The 26,424-nt window shown below is 37.5% G+C and overlaps 2 protein-coding genes across 2 annotated transcripts; one reads left to right on the forward strand and one right to left on the reverse strand.

The window, feature by feature from the left end:
- Nucleotides 1–760: 760 nt before the first annotated feature.
- Tom40 (Translocase of outer membrane 40) lies at nucleotides 761–17,186 on the reverse strand. Its single transcript, XM_071688746.1, has 6 exons — nucleotides 16,905–17,186; nucleotides 12,334–12,448; nucleotides 8,838–8,985; nucleotides 6,747–6,984; nucleotides 4,977–5,156; nucleotides 761–2,467 (listed from the first exon to the last, which is right to left on the reverse strand). Exons 1-6 carry the CDS (start codon nucleotides 17,065–17,067, stop codon nucleotides 2,328–2,330), a joined length of 984 nt encoding a protein of 327 aa, XP_071544847.1. The 5' UTR covers nucleotides 17,068–17,186; the 3' UTR covers nucleotides 761–2,327.
- Nucleotides 17,187–17,599: 413 nt separating this feature from the next.
- On the forward strand, nucleotides 17,600–22,520 carry LOC139763104 (selenoprotein K-like). The gene is made up of 4 exons (XM_071688757.1): nucleotides 17,600–17,753; nucleotides 19,754–19,841; nucleotides 20,820–20,900; nucleotides 21,948–22,520. The coding sequence occupies exons 1-4, from the start codon at nucleotides 17,735–17,737 to the stop codon at nucleotides 22,030–22,032; spliced, it is 273 nt and encodes a 90-aa protein (XP_071544858.1). The 5' UTR covers nucleotides 17,600–17,734; the 3' UTR covers nucleotides 22,033–22,520.
- Nucleotides 22,521–26,424: the final 3,904 nt, after the last annotated feature.

A 26,424-nucleotide genomic window follows, 5' to 3' on the forward strand; every position in this document is an offset into this window, starting at 1 on the left:
TTAGAGTTGCAGGTGACATATGGCTTCTTTACATAGCTGTAATAAGTAAAAGAACCTTTGGTTCCTCAAATGCAGGGAGGAAAATTCAAATAAGAAAATCGGTACACAGTTAGGACAACCAAAATTTGTTCACATGTAGATAGGACTGAAAGTGCTAAAGGGTGACACATTATGTACTTGTGTATGAATTTATATGCTCTGACTAAACCTTGCAACACTCACCTTGGACTCAAAGTGAAATTCCATACATGTAGCTAGATGAACAGGCTGCCCAATTTTGTCATCATTCATGAATGATTGATGTGAGGCTGCAATTTATAATTCTATGGTATTCTCTATAGACTTCTTTACAATGAATATGGTTAATAGATAATAAAAGTAATTTTTGTGACATCCATGATGCCCTAGTTTGCCCTCCTGGATCAATTCAGTCTCTTAGAAACATCTCTAATTTGACTGTCTTCTGACAGAACATGGTCCTCCACTGAAACTTTGTACTAAAGGTATATGATTACTTTGCAGCACAAATATTGGTTACATTTTAACGCTTGCAAAGTAAGACAAGGATCATCTGCTTCTAAGATATGAACCTTATCTTTTGGCTTGAAAACTACACATTATTAAATGGTAAATGACACCTAAAACCACACTGTTATGGAACACAATCAAGAGTGTACTCCAACAGAGCAAGTACAGTCTAGTACCCAACGGTAGTCTAACCACCCTAGTACAGTTTAGAGGCATAAATAAAATACAAAAATATTAAAAGAGCCATCTGTTTTTGTACACGATAACAAATATCAAAACAATTCCAACAATCTGATACTATATTTCATGGCTATCTACAATGCTGCCTACATATCAGAGGTAATGCAATAACATTTGTGTCACCCAACCAGTTTTCTGGTATGGCCATAATACAGACTAGTACACTGCTGTGGTTTGCGGGAGCATATTTTACAGAGCCTTCTATCTGGTTGTTTTAAGGCAGATACTCCTGCTTTGTTCTAAGGAATCACAGATTGGATTAATGTCTCAATTCAATAATGACATCAAGAGCAAAAGGAAAGAAATAAGCTAATATGTGTCACGTGTGAAACAGACAATACATACATTCATCTCTGCAGAAACATAATTAGACTGGAACTCGACAGTACACAGTGTATTAATTAGCTTATTTTACCATCCAGTGTAGATCTGTCTCCAAAATCCATATCATTTACATGAAATGCATATTATTTAAATACAATTACAATCTGCAACCTAGGATTCACTTTAAAACCAACAATATACTGCCAATATTGACAAGCTTTGCATAATCTATTAATGGACAATAATATTTCCATGTAACTAAGCAATCTGGAATGGGATCACATCCCATGAAATAGTTTCATACATGGAGCATTACATTTTTTTAAATGAAAAGTAATTCATTAGTTGGGATGTTAAGCACGTGACAATTTTAGTAACTTCTATAATCCCTTTCCCTCCATATTCTTTATATATGAAGCAACAATGTTGCTTCTTTGGTAGTAAACTTGTATTAATTCTAATTACATAATGGGAGCATTAATAATTAGTCTCCTGTTTGACCTCAATCATACAGCTTATGAAAACATAATAGTTTTATTTTTCATATATTAAGTTATAATACACAGAATACTAAGTCAGTTCATTAAGCTTAGCATCAAAGGTCAAGCAAATATTATAAGCATAAAAGTCATGACTGTATTCTCTCCTAAAGCAAGAGTAACCTTATTTTCACTTCTCCATTTGACTGACTATACAAATATTGCAATATTCACACAGCATTACCTTTATACTACAATAAAGAAAATTAGCAATGGAAATTAAATGACAGCACCTAGAATATAATAAAAAATTGAGTAGTAAAATTAAAGACTCATTCAAAAGGAATGATAACAGATTGTCCTAGTTATCCAATCATCCTGCTCAATCCTAATGACTGCCACCCAACAATACAGGATGAACACGGCTGTTGTGGGTCCAATATGCAACTGTGCAAGGGAAAACAATAATATTCATGAAATAAAAAAGCCATTATATTTTCACAACAGTATTATTAATCATTAAGTACACAGTACTTGGTCACGGTACAACTCCCCAGTGATGCACGGGAAAATTATGGCTACAAGTTTCCCATGGTTCTATATACATTCCAATACCCTTATACAATATCTTCATGAATTGGTACTACATCCATTCACATTTCCTGTGTGTGTAGAGCTTTTCTTGCTCAACAACTGAAGAAATCATGATGGAAGGATGAGCATGGTGATATCCTACACAATGCATTTCATAAATCATTAGCCTATAATAAATCCACATCCGAGTTTGAACTGATTCTTAGGGTGGTTAAGCATGGCAGACAAAGCCAGTGTGAAGGGTAGTGGCATTAGCTTCTTCTCCATTACTGCTCCAACAGTCCAATTGGAATCAAGAGTTCCTGTATATAAAGTGCCAAGTCAGTGGAAGACAAGGAAAAAACATGAATGATAGTAAACAATAACACAAAACATAGTTATAAGTGTATCAACAGTTCTATGTACGAACTCTGCTATAAAACAGGACGTAAACTAGATTTCTTCATCAAGTCATACTTCACGAAGTCCCTAATTTTCAACCCCCTCTACCTTCAATATTCACTCTTATGAGCTGATCAGTATTCTTGAAACCCTTAAACTTTGATATATCATTTCGTGGTTTACAATCAACCGTGAGATCCATCATATCAGACAAGATTCCTTGGTCACCATTTTCAAATTTCAAGCAAAGTTTGGCATTCATAAACAATGTCAGACGTTCCAGTATGCCTCCTCACACCACTCATACAACACTCAGGCCCCTTGGTTATATCTCTGTTGGTACAGAGGGCTCATCTACACTGCCACTCCTTGTACCATCTACTTTCCTCTTGAAAATGAAGAACACCCAAATTCTTTAATGTAACTATTGGTTACATCACTCTTGACACCTAAAGAGTGCATGAATGCAAAAGAAGATGCTTTCCACATGTCTCTGATGCAACCTTACTAGGGTTTAAGGTGGGACAGCTATTTTGTTGTATAAAAAAAAAGACACAAAAGGTTCAGTCCTTCGCCTTGTTCTCTTCATTTTATAATTAAACAACCTAAAATCAAGTCTAACTACTGGACACCCTAAATTTTTTACAATACACAACAAAGAAAAAAGGAATACTATACGAGAAAGATTCCATAGGAATCTAAGACCCCCCTCCCCCCCAAAAAAAAAGTGTGAACCTGGTCCAAGAATTGATGCATTAACTCCTTTGAGGACAAATGAAAAATACAGCATTTTGTCACACGGCACCAACTGCTTTTTTCTTTGTTCACTCAGATTACTCCACTCAACATATCTCCTATATTGTCCTTGACAGGGTTTTATAATCCTACCATAATCTCAGTTTATAGCTTTTCTGCAGTGATAAGTACCATAGCCCATTCCATCAGCATCTTTCATCACCTGATTCTCTCAAGAAACTTTAGTTACTAATTTTATTTTTTTAAATTTATTTTGCTTTATCGCTGTCTCCCGCGTTAGCGAGGGAGCGCAAGGAAACAGACGAAAGAATGGCCCAACCCGCCCACATACACATGTATATACATACATGTCCACACATGCACAATATACATACCTATACATCTCAATGTACACATATATATTACACACACAGACATATACATATATACACATGTACATAATTCATACTGTCTGCCTTTATTTGTTCCCATCGCCACCTCGCCACACATGGAATAACAACCCCCTCCCCCCTCGTGTGTGAGATAGCGCTAGGAAAAACACCAAAGGCCCCACTCGTTCACACTCAGTCTCTAGCTGTCATGTAATAATGCACCAAAACCACAGCTCCCTTTCCACATCTAGGCCCCACACACTTTGCATGGTTTACCCCAGACGCTTCACATGCCCTGGTTCAATCCATTGACAGCACGTCGACCCCGGTATACCACATCGTTCCAATTCACTCTATTCCTTGCACGCCTTTCACCCTCCTGCATGTTCAGGCCCTGATCACTCAAAATCTTTATCACTCCATCTTTCCACCTCCAATTTGGTCTCCCACTCCTCCTCGTTCCCTCCACCTCTGACACATATATCCTCTTGGTCAATCTTTCTCCACTCATTCTCTCCATATGACCAAACCATTTCAAAACACCCTCTTCTGCTCTCTCAACCACACTCTTTTTATTTCCACACATCTCTCTCACCCTTACATTACTTACTCGATCAAACCACCTCACACCACATATTGTCTTCAAACATCTCATTTCCAGCACATCCATCCTCCTGCGCACAACTCTATCCATAGCCCACGCCTTGCAACCATACAACATTTACTAATTTACTAATTTACTTCTTTCTAATTCTCAATCACCTTTACCATGCTGTATCCATCAACACCCTTTACTGATACTTCTGCTACAAATGTTAACCTAAAATCCAATAAATTACCAAAACACTGTAACCATCTTTCACTAAACCTTATAATATTTTACTATACACCCCAAAGACCCCTTTCATGGGGCTCCAAGGCTGCACTAAAGTCATTAGCAAGGAAACACTGGACTCCTTTGGAGAGAAACATTCTTTGACAAGATTGTATGTCTTTAATCCACTGGCAGTGATACAGTCTCACAAAGGTGACTTTTCAATCTCGGTGAAACTTCATACAGCGTATCCTCCCAAACCCTGACTAATTGGTAAGCAAGGGTGGTGGGACTGGGACACTCCCCAGGTTTGGGGAGAAAAACTGTATCCTCCTGGACTAACTGATCTAACATTAATATTTTCTATAACTTGGACATCAGCAATTTTTCAAAATGTTCAGGCTATGCTGGATACAGCATTCAGTGTCTGAGTTTGGAAAGATACACTACATTCATAAAAGCAAAATACACTGTTTATATGAACATTACCTCTAAATATAGTATTAGCCTTCGGAATTTCCAGTTGGTATGCCATAGAAGCAACAGATTCCTGCATCCGTAAACTTGTTTCCAATTCCACTCCAAATTGCAACTGTTCGGTGGCCTTTTGGTAATAACACAGGTGAACACCAGCACCTCCTAATGTGCCTGAGGCAGTAAAGTTGCTACCTGTTGATGATAAATGCATTTTCATCAATAAAAAATAATAAAAGGTTCACTTATTAGTAAATGGTTCACTACAACTCTCTTGAGTACCACACCAACATTTTTCATATACTCAAAAGAGAACTTCCAACTATCAAAAACTCTCTTCTTAATCTACTATCTTATACCCTCTTACACTCACTTTCATATCAAATACATGCTCCTTTAGTTTACTCTTACTACCTTATCTTCTTCTAACCACTCAACACTCAAGCTCCCACTCCCCTGACACAACTTCTTTCCTAGTGCTTCTGCTATCTCCTTAAGTCTGCAATAATCATAATATTCTATGCCGGATGCTACGTTCCTCATCAGTTTATCCCTGCAAACACAAGTAGGTTTAGAGGTGTAAAAGAACACTATCTATCTATATCTCTGATGCCTGCTCCCTTTGGGAATTCCCTCAAAGGGGAGACCACAGCAAAAGCCATAACAGGTGAATGTCAGTGATGTGCTGGTTCTTAGTCTATAGTGCCTCACCCCTTAACTGGCCAATGGCAGAGGACACCTCTAATGCTTTCAGAGGCTCCTACTAAAAAAAATGGTATCCAAACATTCCAATTTATGTCATAGAAACGATTCCTACTGTCTCTTTATAAAAAATTAGAAAAATATGCCTTCATGGCAAAGAGATCTAAGAATGGGATTTATCAGGGTACTCTTATAAGACATTTGTTGGTCCTTCTCCCCATAAAAGAAGCAGTTTTCCCATTTTTCTATGAATAGAATAAGACACTACTTGAAAACTCTGATGTAAAACGAAATCTTTACCAGTGCAGCAATATAATCAATAGTGAAAGTAGCCAAACATTTTATTCATGTGATGTGAGAACAATAAAAGAAAATTCACAGCATGTACTCCAAGTCACCATTCTTCTTTCAGGACACGTCAACGAGCTTTCCCCACTATTATTCACACTGTAGACCCCATGCCCCTTCTTAATTCATCCACCACTGCAATCACATTTCCTGGAACTAAAATTCAAGCCCTTGTATCCTAACTACCAAAGCTTTCACTTAGCCTCTTAAAATGAAGGCATAATCTTTTTACATGGACAACGTTTCCAGTGTAATATTTCTTTATCCTCCATCATGCATGCTCAAATTCCACAATAATAAGTGAATCCTGCCATTTATTATTTATCTTATCTTGCTTTCCTTATGGAACTCTGCACAGCCATAGTGACTAACTTAAATGGTGATGCAACCTTCAGTCTTTTCATATATATCTCAATTTCTTTAAAAGCAGAATGGTTGTATGATCTTCAGTATCTGAAAGTCTGTAGGTTGAAGATAAGTGAAGGGTTCTGGAGATGAGTGTGTGTAAAATGTACATCTTTTAGTCAGGAACATTATATATATTGAGGTTTGCATATGAATGTTTGTGTATATACACATCTGTCTTATAAACACAATGAGAAGCACAAGGACATATACTGTGCAAATCAGTTTACCCCAGACACTACTCGCCTGAAGAGAAAAAGCCAGTTAAGTCACTACTATTCATTTTACGTGAAATGTTTAAAAAGAGAAAATAAGCTCCTCATGACTCACCAGTATATCTGCCTGCAAGGGAGTACACTGCAATATGACCCCCAGGAACCTGTGAACCATACTGATAAGCTAATTCTGTTCCTAGAGCTATATTTTTGGTGACCTGCTGCAAGTAGTGAGTAACAGCCACACCTGACCCGTTAATCATATCTATGTTGCCCAAAGTCAAGGAAGTTGTATGATCTGCACCACGCCAATCCATGGTAAGTTGTGTTGCTTGCCATTTACTCTGTTGTATCTGAGAAAAGAAAATGAACTTAACTACTGAATAACAACTGAAAAAAGGGAAGGCTTATTTACATAAAGGCAGTGCCACATACATAAAAAGAATGTCTGAGGGTGTAGAATATTCCAATAAAAATGCTGGCAACATCACTTTCTGAAGCAGCCTTAACTTTTTTGAACATTCCTATCCTCCTTCGAGGTAGGTACTCTTTGGAAAAGCATACGGGGTAGCACATCCTTTTGAATCAACTCACATTCATTTCCAGCACAGCAGCTGGCAACTCTACTTCTGTGACATTCAAACCAGTGATGAAAATTTTTGTCAAGTTTTCACTGTTCAAGGAGCAAAATATGAATGTAGAATCATCCATGGCACTCATTACTTAGATTCAGCACACCCTCCTCCTCTGATTGAACAAAAATTAGAAATTTTACAAGACTAACATTATCTATATCTTATATATATTCCCAAATGACATGTGCTTATCTATGTCCTATACACTCTTCCTCCATAACAGACCTTTAGAACAGTGTTATTACCTGTGAAAATGAACAATTACTATGCTGTAGGCCAAATTAAGACAAATTTTTGGGAAACATTATATAAACTGACAAACAGTCCTTGAACTTAATTAGAATGCTATCTGATATCATCAACTGAATAGGGTGAGCCATATATATACAGCAACTGTAACATAATTCATATACATCCTTAACCAGAACTGAGTCTCATAAAGTGAAACCTGAACCTATGTAATTATAAAAAAAAGCTTCTTCGGCAAAATCATTCAAATTACAACTCACCAACTGAGAAATTACATTCATTTCTATTTACTGCATGCACAGTAAGGATAGGCATTTCAGTGTCTGGAAGTCATGTCCTCCAGGTGAAATGGTTGCTGGATCAGATGATGCAAGGGGTAACACAGACAAGACAAGCCTCCCTCCCAGCAGCCCTCATTCCACTCCCATCACTAGCTCAAGCCCTCATTACCAGGTTCTTTGGAAAGTCTATTAAACATCATCTACATTACCTGTGATATGGCAACACCTGTTGAGTAGGATAATTCAGAGGGTGATGCAGATATCCTGAATGTCCCTTCCTCACTCTACCCCATCCTATTCCAACAACAAGTAAACCCACATTATGTTTCAGTACAGGGCCTTTTTCAGTTTTCATTAAATGATATATAGATTACATCATGGCAGAATGTTATACTGTCCTTGGGGGTAAGCTAAGTTGTTTCAGGTACAGTATAATTCATTCACAAGAGTTACTAAGGAAAATCTAATGTAATGTCCTCCATTATGACATGGGTTTCAATGGTTTGACTTACAATACTTTCAATTTGCAACACACTGTCCAAGGACATAAAATCATTGTTAGTTCAAGCCTCCTATAGTGATAAAGTACATCAATATTGGGGGAAAAATTAAAGAGAAAACTGATATGTAGTGTAATCACGTAAAATAAAAACATTCTAATACGCACTTATATGTGTCAGTAACCAAAGTTCTACTTATCTCTACACAAAAACCAATTTACAATGGAGATATGCACGGCCCCAAGCAGAGAAGAATTCTCTTTTTGCTTGAGCTGTAACAAAACTTTTAAAGCTGTACCATTACTGTTCAATATATCTACATGAGAAGAGGAATTTTCAAGAAAAGTACTTTTAATGCTGTACCATTACTGTTCAATATATCTACATGAGAAGAGGACTTTTCAAGAAAAGTAATGTTTTAAGCTAAAGGAAAGTGGACATATAGATGGACAAACAGAAAGGATCACATTATACACACACCTTTTGCACTGACTGCTTATCCTATGCCAAAATGAAGAAAATTATTTAAGCAAATACATACCTGTGCAACAAATTTTGCTCTTACGCTTGGTGTCACTTGATGTATGATATTAGCATTGAGGTTACCTGACGGATCAACATCACCTAACATAACTGGATACGCTTCTGAAGGAGACACCTGCTGAGTACCCACAAATGTAGCACCAAACCTGAAAATCAACCCATCTTAACTACATGCTAAATTAAGTATGAATGTGAATAATTCAAATTTTTTTCTCATCACAAAACACCATGTTTTCTATCTGACACTGACCAGGAAGATGAGAGGCTTACTCCAGCTGGTTGAAGTAAATTTAGAAGAGTAGGCCAATTAATGGGCTGTCATCAAATAAATGACTACAAGCCAAGTGGTGCTCGTATTTACTTACCACTAAACTACACATTCCTCAATCAGTTTAATCCTAGGTCTCATCAGCAACAAGGGTATAATTATTGGACCTTTATTTACTATGACTCTGTAATACAGATGAGCTTTAAAGCCTATATTGAGTACAAACTGGGTTACCGACTACCTTGAATAAAATTCAATTGTCACAAAACATCAATATTGCCAGTGACTAAAAACTTACTACTACCCTCTATCAACTTATCTCATTTCTAAACGAACCAAAGTAGTTTAGCAGGGACCATCTATAAACCCAGCACTTCTGAATGAACATCACTTTACAGTGCAGTCAACACAATCCATTAAGAATACCTAATGATCTATGCCAAATCTATTGGTATTTTTTCCCCAAAACTAACTTAACAGCTCCAACCAGTGCAAGATTCATTTTAAATTAGTTCAAGGTCAGTTACTCAAATTGGCATACCAACAGTAGGACTGACTGTTATACAATCCAACCATTAGTCAAGAAATCCTTGTGGGAGGTGTAACAACCTGGCAATTATTTCCTTTGTTTCTTACGCCATGACCAATATCAATTCCTATTACTTGGTTGGAGGTCTAAGGCTTTAAGAATGTCTTTGTTTAATACTGGAGACTCCAGTCACAGATTAAAGTCCACATCAAGGGTGAGCCTTAAATGATGATATATGAAGACTGATAATGAAGAAATATAATTTGAGATTTTTGGAGGAAGTGGGAAATCTTCCTTTTACAAAGAGACATCATAGTTCTTAGGAAACACATTTGGGGGATTAGAGTTCTCAAGCTTCAAGAAGTTGAGAAATAAACATATGTAATACAACGGCGCCAACTCGAGTTACCAGTGACCACATGGTAGTAATCACGCAACGTGAAGCTTATCAAGTATTACATGGTTCAGCTCATGCTGGAGACATACAAGTACCTAGCTCAAGAGAGCAAAAACAGGAGTATTATATGCAGAAGAGGGAAAGTAAACCAATGGTGTGAAGCAGGGCAAGAAGGTAAAATGGGTGAGTTGATAAGTCAGACTGTTTTAGACTCAACTGTAAATGCATGCAGAGCTTGAACCTCCCAGATGTGAGAGCAGTACTCCATACAAGGACAGATCAATCCTTTTGTATAACCAAAACACCTGTTAAGAAGAAAAGAATTTACAGCATATGAACAAAGCTCCCAGATATTTAGAGGCAGTCTTAGTTATTTGTGTAATGTGAGCTTTACAAGATAAGTTACGTTTAAAATGATAAGTTTACACTGTGTTGTGTAGAAGAATCACATACCCATCAGAAGAGATGAGAAAGTTGTGATAGGCTTTAGAATCAAAAATGGACAAAAAGAGAGCTTTGGATACTCTAAACTCAACCACATTAAGCATACAACACTGGGTTACCCTGTCCAAGTCTGAGTTCATTGAGAAGGTTGTGTCTAGACATAGTGCAGTTTCAGCACAAGAGGATGTGGCAGATCTGAAGGTGGGAAAACACATTGTTGAGTCTTTGGCATATGAATGCATTTGGAGACAGGACATAACCCTAAAAGATACCAGGTATTGATAAGGAAAATTGAAGAGGATGATTCATCAAATGGAGAGAGAGGCTGGCTAAACAGGAAGTAAGGTACAAGGGAACAACGTCAGGGAAGGAAGCCTATGAGATGAGATGAGACCCCATTGCCATACGATGGCAAAAGCTTTTCAAGTATCAAGGGCCACAACAAAGGACTTCACACGTGATAACCAGGTATCAATATGACAGGAAAGAATATAACCAGTGGATCTTGCCTTGCAAAAGCCAAGCTGCTGATCAGAAAGAAGACTGTAAGATTCAAGATGTATGAGGAAATGGAAGGACACATGGAAAAGCATGTGCTAATGCATGTTTCAAAAAGGATAAGTTTTGTTTTTCTAAAGGACAAAAGTTCAACACACTTTCAACGCACAAGGATGAATGCCTTCTTGTCCATAAGACTTGCTATTTCCAGAGAGAGAAGTACTTTTCAAACTGTTCAAAAAGATATAACTGGAAGAAGCATGGGATTAATATGAGGAAAATCAGGGGGTAAGAGAAAGTTAAAGTCATCTAGAAAGAAGGCATAGGAGAAGAGATCTGAAAAGACATGCTTTGTCAATGAAAAAGACAGCTATAGTATTGTTACAACAGATAAGTGAAGGAAAGACAGAACCACAGCAGTTCTCTGAGATGTATTAAGCTACAGATCAAAGAGACCTAACAGAAGATGAAGAAAAGAGGTTGTCATTATACCTTTGGAAAAAAGAAATGCTTTGTATTATAGATAACATACAATGATAACATGCAGAAATACACAATGAGAATGAGCTGAAAGAAGGACAGATTTCCAAGTCTAACATGACGAGTTCCTTGCCTAAATGGCCTCAGAACAAAAATGGCTGAACCACATACTGCAAAAAAGGTAGGCTACATATTCAACAGAGACAGAAACATCACTAGAAGTGCAACAATCTACCCATGAGAGCAAAAACAATATTTTATCAAGCTCTTCCAATAAGCATTATCATGGTGCCAATATTTATATCACCAAGTGACTGCTGGCATTCGAGGTGTGGCTACTAAAGATTGTGATATGATGAAACAACTGGGGTACAGATTATGTAGCTTCAACATGGAGGTAAAAAACAAGAGAGTCTTAGGAGGGCAGCTGTAATGATCCAGAATATTGTTAAGATAGGTTCTAATTACTCTGACAGAACAGAACTACCATAAACGTACCCCACAAACTCTGTCAACAAGGTTTGTAAAAAATTACTGGAAGATGAAAATTCAGAACTCTAAAGACCTTATAAACCCTGATGATATTATTTTTCAGACCCAGTTTTGGCAAAAATGTAAATTTACATATATGTCACATGCATTATCATTTCTACAAACAAGCAAATCAAGTCAATGAATTTGCTCTAAATACAATTAACTGTCCAAAAAGATGCCTCTACAGAAAAAAAGGGCACAGTTCACATAATTTTCTCTTTTATATCATTCTCACAACCAGGAGTCAAAATTTAAACCAAATAGCAATATTAAGGCCATTTTTGAGACAAAAAATTAATATCGTGGCATCTTCAACTGCATTTTCATAAAATGAGAATCCTTACCTGTAGCCAGGAGGCTGTAAGGTGGAGAAGTTAATAGTATGGGAGACCTGGAAGTGATTGCTGAGACCTTTGTTCAACATAAATTTCCCGCCTTCAAACATCACAGGAAAAACATCTGAAGATGAGAAAATTTTGATTAAATTAATCATCGGCATATATTGTAATATCATAATCCCAAGACTTCCTCTCTAGATACTTCTGCAGCTCAAAGGCTGTGCTGCACTCAGCAGCAAGGATAGGATGGACTCTTTCACAGCAAGTTCTTTGACAGGATTTTACTCCAATGACATAACTTTGCTGAATGTGACTCTTCACTTGTGATGCAACTACAAGCATGCAGAGTATGGCATATAGACTGAACCAAGGTAAGTGATGTGACTTGGGGAAACCATGGAAAGGTCTGTGGAACCTGGCTGTGGTTTCTGCATTGGACATGACAGCCATGAAATGGGTGGGAGCAAACGCTGCCTTTCTTCATCAGTTCCTGGCATTACCATGCTAATGCGAGAAATGGCTATCAAGTATGGAAAAAAATATGTATATGTATTCTTTCACAGGTGTTCACTACTGTGAGGAAGGTAGTATCACAAAGAGACGACTGAGACTTATAGAATAAAAATCTTTGTCTGGCTTCCTCTTTGACTCCTTTTTCTGGAAATCAATACAGGAGGGAAGGATTTACAGTATCATTCCCCCATTCCTATCTGTTTATCTATATCTCTGATGCCTGTTCCAACTAGAACTCCCTCAAAGGGGTGACCATGGCTATATAGTCTCCATAACTAGTGGACTCCAGTGCCACTTTTTCGCCTTTAGTGTCTCAACCTATCTGTTTATCTATATCTCTGATGCCTGTTCCAACTGGAACTCCCTCAAAGGGGTGACCACGGTTATATAGTCTCCGTAACTAGTGGACTCCAGTGCCACTTCTTCGCCTTTAGTGTCTCAACCTTAACAGGCCATTGGCAGAGGATAACTAGTGCAGTGTTTGCTGAGGCTCATACCTAATGTTCCTACTGACTTCTATCTAAAGCTTCTTCCAGCTACTTCTACCAAATATTTCTACCTAATGCTCCTTCTAACTACTTCTACCAAGTATTTCTACCTGATGCTCCTGCCTAAATGTTCCAAGTTACTACTTCTGTCTAATGCCAAAAGGCAGGGCTAGCATACAGTGCTCACCACAGGAAAATCTAGCTATGAAGAATGAGCTGTGTGAGTTAAGTGTTGTCAAGCATTACATATGACAAGGAGAGATTATACATTTGTGGACAGAATGCCAGTAGTCCACGTGTTAGTGAGGCAAAAAGAAAAGACAGCTACCTGTGTTGGTTCACTGAGCAGATGTAACTAACCCTCCCAATACCCAAGCGGGTAGTACTGGTAATATACCTCCCTAGTTGTTGGCTGCCTATCAACTACTACCTCCCCCAATCCCAACATATATAATATATGAGGCCTGGTTGCAGACAAGGGACTTGCTCTGGTGCATCAAAACTGACAGCTATAAAGTGAATGTGGGTGAATGAGGCCATTTCTTGTTCCTAGCACTATCTCATTAACAAAGGAAAAAGTGAGCAAGTATGAAAATATATACATGCATTTGGGTGTCAATGTACTCCACCTGCTCCGGGTACACTACAAGTGAAAAGTACCATGAGTGAGGCTGCATCACTGGCACTAAAGTCTCTTCAAATAACTTCTCATTCCAAAAGTTTCAACATTTCTATACTGATGGAAGCAATGTAGCCTTTGGATGCAGGAGTATATAGAAAGGGAACCTGGAATATAATGCAAATATGTAATATTAAAAAATGGGAAAACTTTCTAAAAAGATTGGTAACCATAACCTGAATACACCAATTCCTCAGTTTATGGAGGCGTTCTGTTACTAAAAGGCTTTCTTTATGTTGAATTTCCATAAAGTGACCATACTTTCCCAATGATGCATTCCTACAAAATATTTTCAACTCAAAACATAGTATAATAATTTTTCTGACCTCTATGATGATGTATTCAAGCAAGACCAGTATATGCTAATAACAAGAAATAAAAAAGCTGTACTTATTAGAAGTCTGAAATTTGCAGACTGGTGTGTGAAGTAGTGATGCAGTAAGGTGTCATGGAATAGAAGGAACATGGTAAGCGAAGAAAGGGTAGGACATTACCATACTGTTCTATACAACAATAAATACAAAACCCATTCAAAACTGATCCTAATAACATGACTTTCACTGATGCTGTTCACTGCACCACTGCCAGTAATGCATACCAACCAAGACTAAGCAAGCTGAAGTCTTAGATGTTTTGTTTCCTTTCTGTGGATTCTATGTTAATTGAAATTTGGACATTTTTGTGCATTTGTTTTGCAACAGAATCTGATTTTCCCATATTTGATAAATTTTCTGTAACTGAATTTCTGCATATTGGTCTTCCTTGAGGAAGAAGTCAAAATTCAAGCACTGCTCAATTCTATAAATTCTGACTGTAAAGTACCTGTGACATAAATTCTTGGTTTTCTTAAGTGCACTTTCGAACTTCTATGGTTGATTTTATTGCTCTGACTGGGCAGTCAGCAGCTCAGGTGCTGTTGAGCTGTTCAGGCATTATCATAAAATAAACATACCAGCTTATGATATTCACCTGAATGACAAACCAATGATAATTCTAACTGCTTATGTAAAATAACGATAAGCGCTAAGGTAATCATGTGTGCCACATCTGTCCTAAAACATTTTAATTTCTAAAGAAATGTGCTCATCTGAACAAATCTGGCATTGGATATTCTCAATATTCTATAGTGAAGGCCCTAGCCTCTACCCAACCCATTCCAGCAATGGGGCATCTATATTTCATTCAATGATAGGTCATGGAATTTGTGTTGTCTATGAACACCTCCAGTGGTGTAGTGTTTAGCGTTCCTGACCGTGATGCATTTACGGGCCACCCAGGATTGAGCACATAAGTTCAAATCCTGGTTATGGAAGTCGGTCCACAGTCAACCCAGCTGTTTCATCTACCCCTAGGGGTTGGTACCTGGCTCAGGCTAGGGTGTGTGTATATATATATATGTGTATATGAGAGGATGGGTCGTTCTTCACATATTTCCTGGCACTATCTTGCTGATGCGGGAAACAGCAATCAAGAATATACATATATAGCATTAATGGGATGACCTTGATTAGGGCCTTAGCTGCTTGTGCCATCTCAGCATACATAGAAAAAAAACTCCCCTAGCAGCTGAGATGTATGGTGCAGATATACCAAAATTATGGCATTCTGCTGCTAGAGACCGTATGGAATGGCTGTTTTTAGGGAGGTCAGACAGTGGTGCAAACAAATATGGTTTACATTTACGGGCATACAGCATGATGGTCAATCATGAATGTACCTGATATATATCATCAAGGCAACTTGAAATTTGCATGGGTTTTGTTGATTTTCTAAAAGTTTCACATTAATAACTTCCAAAATTTCCATGATCTTGACTCACTACTAATTTTACTCAATATCAGAATGAAATACGATGCTCCAAATCAAGCTCTGCCCCTCATTCTACTACATAAATAATACATTACAACTGCAATATAAAATCACTCAATATCCAAAGATAACAGAGACATGGTGCTATATTCAAATTCAGCCAATTAAGGTAACTGCCAGATAAATAACCAATGTCTATCTTTCTACCTTTATCTCTAATGCCTGTTCCCTCTGGGAACTCCCATCAAGACGAAGACCATGGCAAAAAGAGTCTCTGCGTATCTCTGACCTTACACGCCTCCGTCACACACACCATTCCATGCATTCTTCGACCATTTTCTTTCCTTCAGTATTCTTCCACTATGTCACAGCTGGTCTTCCTCTTACACCAACCCCTTTAATTGTACTATCACACACCCTCTTTGTAAACTCCCCATTTCGTATCCTTTCCACAAGCTCAAACCAACTCAAAGTACCTAAAGCGATAACCATTGCAATCTATTTTTCTTATATAACCCTAGGACTCTACAAGGCTCCTGGTACTTCAAAGCAGAACTAAAAATCAGTACCTACGGAAATCATTGACTCTCCTAAACACAGAAGTTCATCACTTGGTGTTATCTATTGACGGTAATACAACCTCGCTGGTGGTGAACTTATCCTTCAAGCCATAACCACATGCCAGCAGGGTTCGGCATACATTAAATTAAACATGCCATCAGTACTCAATGCATGATCAGTGTGATCATGCATTCATAATTCATGCAGACCAGACAGAGACTGTCCTCAGCAGTCGGGTCATGCGGTGCTCAACAAGGCAAAATTTTGAACCCAAGTCGAAACCTGTCTAGCCACGATGTCTCCCAATACATGGAAGAGAGTTGTAGACATCAGTTTAGAGACTGTAGTCAGTGGCTGATGTAAATGAATTAGATTACGATATAACTGACATGAGGCAAGGCGTGGATGTGACCAACACGTCTCACTTTTCATTCCTTGTGTAATTACACCTCGTCCACCCTTCTTCTTGCTCAATGTTGACGATCAATTATATAAAAATTCATTTATTATGTAATTACTTCCCTCACCTTTGCATTTCTTATGAAGGTCTTCCATAGTTCCTGGGTTTTCGATCCCTACATCCCCTTCCTCACTCTTTTTCTCCTCGGCCACAGGTGGGACGGCAAGTGGGATAGGTTGAGGAGGCGCCGGAGGAGGAATCCCCGGACTAGCGGCCTGAATATTACCCATGGTGTCCTCTGATCCCGAATATATCTTATTCAAACTCGGGGTTCAATAGGAGTTAGTGTGGGAAGTCACCCTCACGCGTGAGCTGCAGACGACTCGGCTTCCTTGCCACTCACAGTCATCAATGATCATCTTTCTCAGGATTCGCAGGATATTTCTCTAATATAGGAATATTTGTAAACCTAGACATTTTAGTACCCGAAATGTATCATTACTATCTCCCGAAATTATATCTCAATAATGAAATAAGAGAGAAAATATCTTCTATTTCGTAAGCAGTTCTCCGGTTTCCATACATAACTGATAGAACCGAAGAGAACCCAGGCGAATCATTCTAAGATTTCTGTCATTACATATATTTTTATTTGTATTTAGTCTAATAAATACATATATTAATCCATGATAAAAAGTGATTGATAGGAAAATGTCAAATAAACTCCTGAGAACTAAGCCTACTTAAACTGAAAGTCCTCTATCAAAATGACCAATCAAAATAAAGATTTGTTTCAAACTGAGTTTTGATTGGCGCAAAATAGGATCAGCTGTATTGTATCTGTATGAACCGTATTTGTAAACATGACGTGTCCTTCACCCATCACGTCAGTATGAGGGACAACTCGGTCATGTTTGATTATAGTATATTTGCTCCAGTAAGAGACGAATCGCTGCAATGGCTTACATATCATCAAGTAAGTCTTATTGATTGATCAGTTTGTAGGTAGATGCAACAGGTCCAGGAGGTAGCGCCATCACACAGTACCCAATTAACGTAAAAAAAACGATGCTGCTACTTTCGATGAAGTTAATATACTTTCCTCGAATGTTCATAAATTTCACTTCCAATCAGCTATTTATCAGCGTTAAATGAATTATAAGGCTTTCACATCACGCTTCGCAGGTTTTATTGGAATTATCTCATCTTGTGATTTTCATCCTTCTCCAGGTCAGAGAACCCTTTAAGCAAGCTCAAATATTTTCTGGAACTCTGATATTCTCCATCCATGTTGTTCCCAACATTTTAAATGATGAAAATCTAAGTAAATGAAAAAGTGGCAAACATGAGTTAGGCTAAGGTAAATTTTCTTTTTAAAATTTTTGTATTGGATTTCATCATGGCATAAAAGGATGCTCGTGGGAACCATTGTCTTCTGGTAAATCTTTATATAATTACTGGTCTACGTCTAAAGTTATTTAAATTCTTGGCTAAATACGTTATTTACCATAAAATGATCCCAGTCATGGTACCCCAGGTGTAATTTTCATGATGGCCCATGATAAATCCTTCTAGCCCATGTGTCGCACAGATACGTATTGAAATGACCAAATATCTTATTTTTTTGGTTCAAAAGACCCAGAATGGCGTTTATCCACCCACTTATATGCAAGGGTAATATAGGTAGTTTTTTTTTAACACTCCTTACTTCATTGTATTAATTTCTTGAAACTTCTTAGGGTATTAAACTTTATAATGTTCATGTCTTATCACGACCGCTTACGAGCTTATGGAACTAGATGCCAATCATATGAATGTATTGGCTTATAGTTCAAGTGATGTATAGGGATGGAGATGATTTTGAAACTAATATGGTGATAATGGGAGGACTGGGTAAATGTGGGATTCATTCATGGAAAAAATATGGAAAAAAAATGGGTCAGATTCATTAAAAATATTAGTGTTTTGTTCCATGTCCACATGTACTTCCTGGGCTGTGTATATTATTTAATATAACCCCAAGACCCCATTTATGGCACCTGTGCCATTTTGAGGTTGCACCACAGTCAGGAAGAGGGAAATGATGTCTCCCTTGGAGCGAAAGTTGCGTGATGAGACCACACTCCTTATCTTCTCCAGGCTCTAATACAGCCTCACAGAAGTTGACTTTTTCCCTTACTATGTTATCAGAAGCAGGTGAAGTCCATTACCATAGGCATTGTAAATGTTCGTGAAGGCAAGAAATCAGTACATTTCAGTAAAAATGAAATTTAATGTAACCCTAAGCTGATGGAATTATGTGCAAGTCTTATAGGTTCTCTTGATTTCAAGAGAGGATTTTTTTAAATCTGTGGTAGATTATCCTAGTGGAAGCTACTATGTACCTTATTGTGGTGTATTGCACATGTGTATACCTATCATAATGTACCAGGGTCCCTGAATAAAGTCAATCAATTGATCAGTTCAGCGAGTTTTATATAATTCAAGACCCTTTTTCCTGATCCTTCTTACCCTAAATTAATTTCTTTTTGCAGACATTTTATTGGTGAATGCAAACAAGAAGTAATGATTATATATTTCTACTGAAACGGTGAAATGTAAGTTACTTTTATTCTGCCTGAAAACTTCATATTTTTACCAGCTCTACTTCAGCGAGACCGGAAATTGTGTTGAATTTAACTGACCGTTTTAAAGTGGTAATTTGCCATTTGAAGATTATAACAAGACTTGGAGTATCATTGGTATTTTTTATTTTTTAAGGTGGATAGGGAACACAGATAGAAGTTTAAGATTTCTAACACAACCACATTGTGCTGTCCAGATTTTATTCTAAAAAACCAAAATATATGGTGACCCAGGGAAAACATTACTTACCATGTTTCAGTGTATGGGAATGTAACCAAGGAAAGATTGCATATTAGTGGAGAATGTAATTACATTCAGACAATATATATTAAAACTTATCTTTATCAACAGGTGGCAACATAGGAAACAACAGAGAATGGAGCATATATACAGCTCCCAGCATAGTTTTCTGGGGAGTCCTCAACTTCATAGTGCTTCTGTAAGTTATTTATGATCTCTTTTGTGTTAATTGTCCATGATGAAGATCCAAAATGAGCACTTAATATTCTTTAGCACTGAAGTTCCTTCTTTCATATGATAGCCGAGGAATTTTGATTATTAAAATGAAACACTGAATTTCCACTTGATTTCTTGCTCAATGTTTTGTGATAAAACATGTCTTAGTTTTATGAACTAGAAGTTTTATCAGTTCAATATATGCTTATTATCAACATAAAAACAAGCTGGGTGTTAAGAGAATGGCTACCATCCTTCTGTTTCATGCTTTGTACACAAGAGGTAGATCGTATATAGCTACCCACCTTTGTTGTGATGGCACCCTGCCTCTGGAGTTTTAATATCACACCTGTGATCCTCCTTGTTAGGACTGCTGGTCTTGCTTACTGTTTCAGTAATATCTAAGCCTCTGGACTAGCCTGAACCTCTTCCTGCAAATATCATAAACTTATTCTAACTCATTTTTCTTTTCTTCATATCTTTGTGTTGTTTCTCTTCCCTTCCATTATTCATTTTAAAACACTAATGAACACAGAAGAGTCCAGCACACTCATGGTCCCTAGTCCTTGAAATCCTGGAGCTTTAAGAATCTCATTCCTAGTTAATCTTGACCAGGGAAACAGTAGGTTACACTTTCATTAACACTATGATTTTCTTTTACATTATTTAACCTTCAAATTTTCCCCTATCCTTCAGTGCCTGGCCCATTTTCATGAGCAATACTTTAAACTTGGTAAACTAACTTGAAAGTAATCTATTTGTCTAGGAGTGATCTATGTGAATTATTATTTGGTATTATTTTTTAATATATTTAAATTGATACTAGTCGTGCAATTACTTTTACATTATTATTATCATACCGGTTGGTTTGAATATATATTGGGGAGAGCCAAGAGGAAGTGGAATGGTTTAGGTATCAGGCTGTAGATGTAGTTATTTACATTAATCTTGATTTTCCCAGTTTTCAGACATTAGTAAACCCAAACTTAACAAAACGAGGTGAAGCCTATACCAGCACCTACAGTAACGCTGGTAGAGGACCGTAAGTATATTTCTTCAAGTTTTATTTTATACTATATTGAAGATAACATTGCCCTCTCTATGAGAAAGAAAATGCATGATACCCATTAACAGAAACCTTTTCAGAAAGGGGACAGATTGTATTACCATATTTATTCAGGTTTTTGCTGAGCTTTACTGTTGTAAGGGATTAAAATTTTTCACCCTGCAAAATACTGTCTATATTCAGGACTGTTATAATGGGCAGTTTTAGAATGGCATGATAATCTGCCATGCATGAATCCTTACATAACCCCTTTTATGGGGCTGCAGTACAATTAGTAGCAAGGAAATTATGGACTCCTTTGAGAATGAAAAGTTGTATACATTTTAACCTCTGACAGTGATGCAACCTTGTCAAAAGTGACTTTTCAGTTGTGGTGTAACTTCATGCGGCTGGAGGCCAGTAGTACCTGTTCATTTGCATGTATCAATATGAAGTTGCTAGACTCCTTTTACAAGTGTGGACACCGTGATAAAAAGGTCGCCTTTAGCAAGGCTGTTTCCTCGTCAATGGATATGAGTATGGTCTTGTAAAGGATCTTTTCACCTGAAAGGGGTCCATCATTTTCCTTCTTAAATGCAGCCTTAAAACAACAGTATTTTCATTAAAGGAAACATAGGGTTATATTGTAATAATATAAATGTGAATGTATGTATTAACATCATACATCATATATATTTTATCCCCTTTTTAATGAGCAAGTTCATAATGTATCTTTCAAAAGCAAATGGAAATAATATCAAATTAACTTTTCAGCTCATATACGAGACTCAGAGTAAAGGTACATCCTTAAATTTTGTTTTATATATTCATGGTGAAGAAAGAGCATATATTGTTACACCCATAAATGGGACATGCAGCATTTTTTCTTTCTTAGAGAAGAGCCTTGGTTTGGGATTTCAAAATGGTAAATGTTATTCCCCAATATTTTTTTTATCATTTGTTTATTGAATTTCTTGTTTTACTTGTATGTATGATTTGTGCATGTCCATTTAATGAATTTAATTGTAGATTCCACTCTCTCAGACCACCAGGTGGTCCTCACAGAAGAATAGGTAGGCTACACCGAAGTGGAGGAGCAGATCCTCCTCCAATGAGTGGAGGTGGATGAGGCCGGTAATTCCTCTGCCAGTGCCCCCACTTGCACTGAACAGAGGAACTAATATGATGTCCATTAAGGTTTGTGGTTGAAACTTGCTCTTAAGAAGTTCATGCAAGTCAGCTAAGGGATTTGGGTGTATGATGTAACTCTGAGCCCAAATGAAAAAGTTTTAAACCATTTTCATTGATTTTAAAACTTTTTCATATATTTTTGTTAGCCTTAAGAGCAAGTGTCAGCTTGTCCATGATGTGCTGCTCAAGAAACCATTAATGTGTGTGGGCAATACTGAAGATTCCATAATGGGCATTACCCTGAGAATGCATGTAACCAAAGTCTGTTTCTATTTATGTATATTTACTCCGAGATTGAAATAACTAAAATTCAGATGTATGATGTTTAGTGTCAGTAATGGTTCAAAATGTAGTGTAACTAAATGTTGCTGGCTATCAAATAGTTTACTTTCATGCTAAGAATTTAATAAATCAGTCACAAGACCACGTGTTTTTTCATTGCCATTTTCAAAATTGGACTGGTTAAACATGCATCTTTAAGTACAATCCAGTATGATATGGTTAAGAAAGCCTACAGTTGTAACACTAAAATAATAGTTATTTTAATCACAAATCAGAAATTGAATAAGATGAAAGAAATATATAGAGTGATGTCACTTTGAATACCTGATAGTTAGTCTTCAACATTAAGGAATTTGATGATATGGAGCTCGCTTGAATACATTTTTTCCTTCAGAAGTGAAATCTGATCCATCTCAATTCTTGCTGGATTGTTTCAGCATTGTTTACCTATGTTGAGAAAGTGACAATGTATGAAAATCTCTGTGAATACTTCTCGGTTCTATATTTTACAAAGTCTACCCCAATAACTGCTTTTTCCACCACCAGCCATTTTCCTGCTAGTATCAACTGTGGTTTCATTCATATCTCTTCATAAAAAGAAAAATGCATTTTAAGTAGAACAAGAAATCAATTTGACATAATTGTAGATGGGCAGTCTCCTCTACTGAAGTTATGATGAAAAGATTTACTGATGTATGATTGGCAAAACAAATCACACTCAAAACCAATACACAAATAGCCTCCAAGACTCTCAAAATCTTTATAGATCTGATAAATCAAAAGACTTCTGTTATACCTAACTGCTTCTCCTACCTCATTGAAGTAGCATCTGCAATCTCACCGTCTTGTAAACTGTACAGAAACCAGAGCCCACCATCCACTACCATGTCTCGCAGACTATTCCACGATTCACTGTCTCTCTTCATTTGCCCTAGTTCAACCTCTTGGCATTATGTCACTCCCATTTACCAAATAGATCCAGTTCAAGACAACTTGCCCTCACAACTGTTCACACCCTGATACCCAAAAACCTCCTTCACTTCATCCTTCCAGCTCTTCGTGGTTCCCCTTTCCTCCCTCCATTTCTGAAGGATCTTACCAGTCACTCTTTCTTCTTCCCCTCCTTACGTCCAAACCACTTCAGCAAAACTTGATCAACTTTCTCCATAAAGCACTTATGACCACACCTCACTCTCTTCCAACCATTCATAACCCTTTTAACCTCCCTCACAGCTCAGGCATTTCATTTCCAACACATCCACCCTCTTCCCATCTTTGTTGAAGGACTAAGACTTTCATTCATACAACAGCATCAGAAATACTGCGCCTTCAAACATGCATATCTTTGCCCTAAGAGTCACTGACCTCCCCTTCGGCACACTCTGTAATGCACCCTTCTGCTTACCTGTGACTTGCCTCAGCCCCCATCCACTTCCAATCCCAGGTATCTAAAGCTCTCCAATTACCTTCAGGTCCTCTCTATTAAAAGTTACACTCAACCATCCTACTTCATTCCCTGCTGCACCTCATTACTTTAATTTTTTAAGATAAAGGTTAAGATGATAAATGGTTCCTTTGAAAAATATATAACTGTGCATCTGAACCATCCATCATCCCAACTGGCTGTCCTCTATTGCGAGTTAATACAAGATATTCCCCTACCTAGTATGGCTGTCTTCCATAATCCTAGTACAAGGACCTGCTAACCCATTTCATTTGTTCTCCAGAGGGATTTAGTACTGCATAAGGAGGCTCTTTCTTTGCATTTAGCTGTCCCTGATTACAAGTTGATTCAAGACCCGACCACTCCAGTACTTATCCCTAACTGAAAGTAGTACCAGGACCCTTCTTTAGATGCTATCTGGTAGTAGTATTTTTTATTTTATCCTGCCTGAAGGAACTATCATCGACCAGTAGCACCTAATGCTTTTAAGTTAATTCCTCACTCCTCAGTCTTTTCTTCCCCTTTTTGCTGTTGTGTATCCTTGTGAAATAAATGTAAGTACATCCACTGATGTGCTCTTAATGGACCGAACCAGGGTATGCGAAGCGTCTGGGGTAAACCATGGAAAGGTGTGTGGGGCCTGGATATGAAAAAGGAGCTGTGATTTTGGTGCACTACACATATCAGCTAGAGACTAATGTGGCCTTTTTTTGTTTGTTTCTGGTGCTACCTCACTGGGGGTGGATGCTGTTTCATGTGTGGTGGGGTGGCGACGGGAATGGATGACGGCAGCAAGCATGGATATGTCTGTGTTTGTATATGTAGGTATATGTGCAAGTGTGGGCACTTATGTATATACATGTGTATGTGGGTGGGTTGGGCCATTCCTTGTCTGTTTCCTTGCACTACCTCACTATCACGGGAGATGCCAGTTAAGTATAATAAAAAAAAATTGAAATAATAATCTCCTTTTTGAGATTTCTTTAAAAAAATCTCCATAGCATTTGGACTATTTTCCATTACCCTGTCTGTAAGTTGTGGATCAGTATAACTTTATACATAACCAATGATTCAAAGTACATTCCTGTCATGAATAATGATCAGCATAACTTTATGTATACCCAATGATCCATGGTAAATTCCTATCATGAATAAGGTATAGTTGTAGTTTAGCTGCACGATGAATCTCACTGTGGAGTAACACTCCTCAATAATATCAACATGTTGTATATGAACTACAAAAATGCTAAGGAAGGGTGATTACAATGATTTTTATGTGATGGGACTAAGTAAGACTAGTGTGGAGGGCTATGAAGATCAAGGAAATAAGGGGCTACCTAAAGTTAGAATAAAAATGAAAACTAACTTATCACTCAACTGCCCTGCACTATGGGCAAAGATGTAAACACATCACAACAACGTATATCCTATGGTCCAAACTTGTGGATTTGGCCAGCTTCCCAAGTGCTGAAGGAGCCCCATAAAGATAAAGGGGTCTCTGTGGGCAGGATGTAAACCTTTACTTCTTTTGCCAAGGAGCTACAATTTATCTTCATTTTCAATGTTATAGTTGAAATAAGTCAATGTTATTTGCAACAATGTCTGTTGTCTGTAGTACTTGGAAGGCAACCACCAACCAGGGAGGTATATTACCGTTACTACCCACCAGGGCATCAGGAAGGTCAGTGATGGCAGTGTAGAGAGCTGTCACTTCAGTGGTTGTCAAGTTGCACTCCTTGGTAGTTTTTCCTTCCAGCCCCACCCACAAATGGACTACTGGCTTTCTGTCCAAAAACAATCTCTCCATGTCACACAAAACTTGACAACACTTAAGTCACACAACTCTTCTTACTAACTCTAGATTTTTCTGTAACAAGTGCTATGCACTAGTCTGTGCTTTGGCATAATGGTATAAAGAATAGCCAGAAAAGAGAGGGAGGAATATTACATATGAATATTAGGTGGAAGTGGTAGGTAGGAACATTAGCTGGGAGTATTAGGTAGACACATTAGGTAATAGTATTTGGTAAGAACATTAGGTAAGAGCCTCTGAAAATACTGCACTTGAGTTGCCCTCTGCCAGTAGTCTGTTAAGAGTAAGGCACTAAAGGCCAAGAAGTGGAGCAAGAGTTCACTTGTTGTGGAGACTTGCCGTAGCTACCAAGGGAATTCCCAATGGGAACAGACATCAGAGATACAGATAAATAGTCTGCAACATCCCAGCACATGGTGAAGCATGTGAATTCAAAAATAATATTTTAGTGTCTTCAATAACCATGAGAAGTAATTATTTCTATTAACTGTTTGAAAAGTAGTTTTGAAATTTCAGAAAAGACTTTCAAAAATATCTTTACAAACATTCAGACAAGAACAAAAGATTTTCCTTTGAATGTGCACAGCCATTTAGTAAAGGGATGTAAGTACGAGACTGTACCAAGAGATTATTCAAATGAGTGAATACTAGGTCAAACCCCAATTTCTTGAGGATGTTGGGTTAGCTTATCAAAAGTTTTACTGAGTTGTTGTCATTTCATAGACTTTTATAACAATTAACCCCAACTACTGACTTAATTTAAAGGCACTGGGTAAAAGAAAAGTCAAAAG

This window comes from Panulirus ornatus, chromosome 46, assembly GCF_036320965.1.
Source record: "Panulirus ornatus isolate Po-2019 chromosome 46, ASM3632096v1, whole genome shotgun sequence".
Lineage (NCBI taxonomy): Eukaryota > Metazoa > Arthropoda > Malacostraca > Decapoda > Palinuridae > Panulirus > Panulirus ornatus.

What these genes read in the sequence shown, in the direction of transcription:
- Tom40 (XM_071688746.1), bottom strand. Translation starts at nt 17,067, where the DNA reads ATGGGTAATATTCAGGCCGCTAGTCCGGGGATTCCTCCTCCGGCGCCT. An exon ending in CCTTCATAAGAAATGCAAAG is followed by an intron (nt 12,449 to 16,904) that starts GTGAGGGAAGTA and finishes TCTCATCTTCAG; the next exon opens with ATGTTTTTCCTGTGATGTTT. An exon ending in GAGCAAAATTTGTTGCACAG is followed by an intron (nt 6,985 to 8,837) that starts GTATGTATTTGC and finishes TTCTTTTCTCAG; the next exon opens with ATACAACAGAGTAAATGGCA.
- LOC139763104 (XM_071688757.1), top strand. An exon ending in CTCAACTTCATAGTGCTTCT is followed by an intron (nt 19,842 to 20,819) that starts GTAAGTTATTTA and finishes TGATTTTCCCAG; the next exon opens with TTTTCAGACATTAGTAAACC. An exon ending in AGTAACGCTGGTAGAGGACC is followed by an intron (nt 20,901 to 21,947) that starts GTAAGTATATTT and finishes CCACTCTCTCAG; the next exon opens with ACCACCAGGTGGTCCTCACA.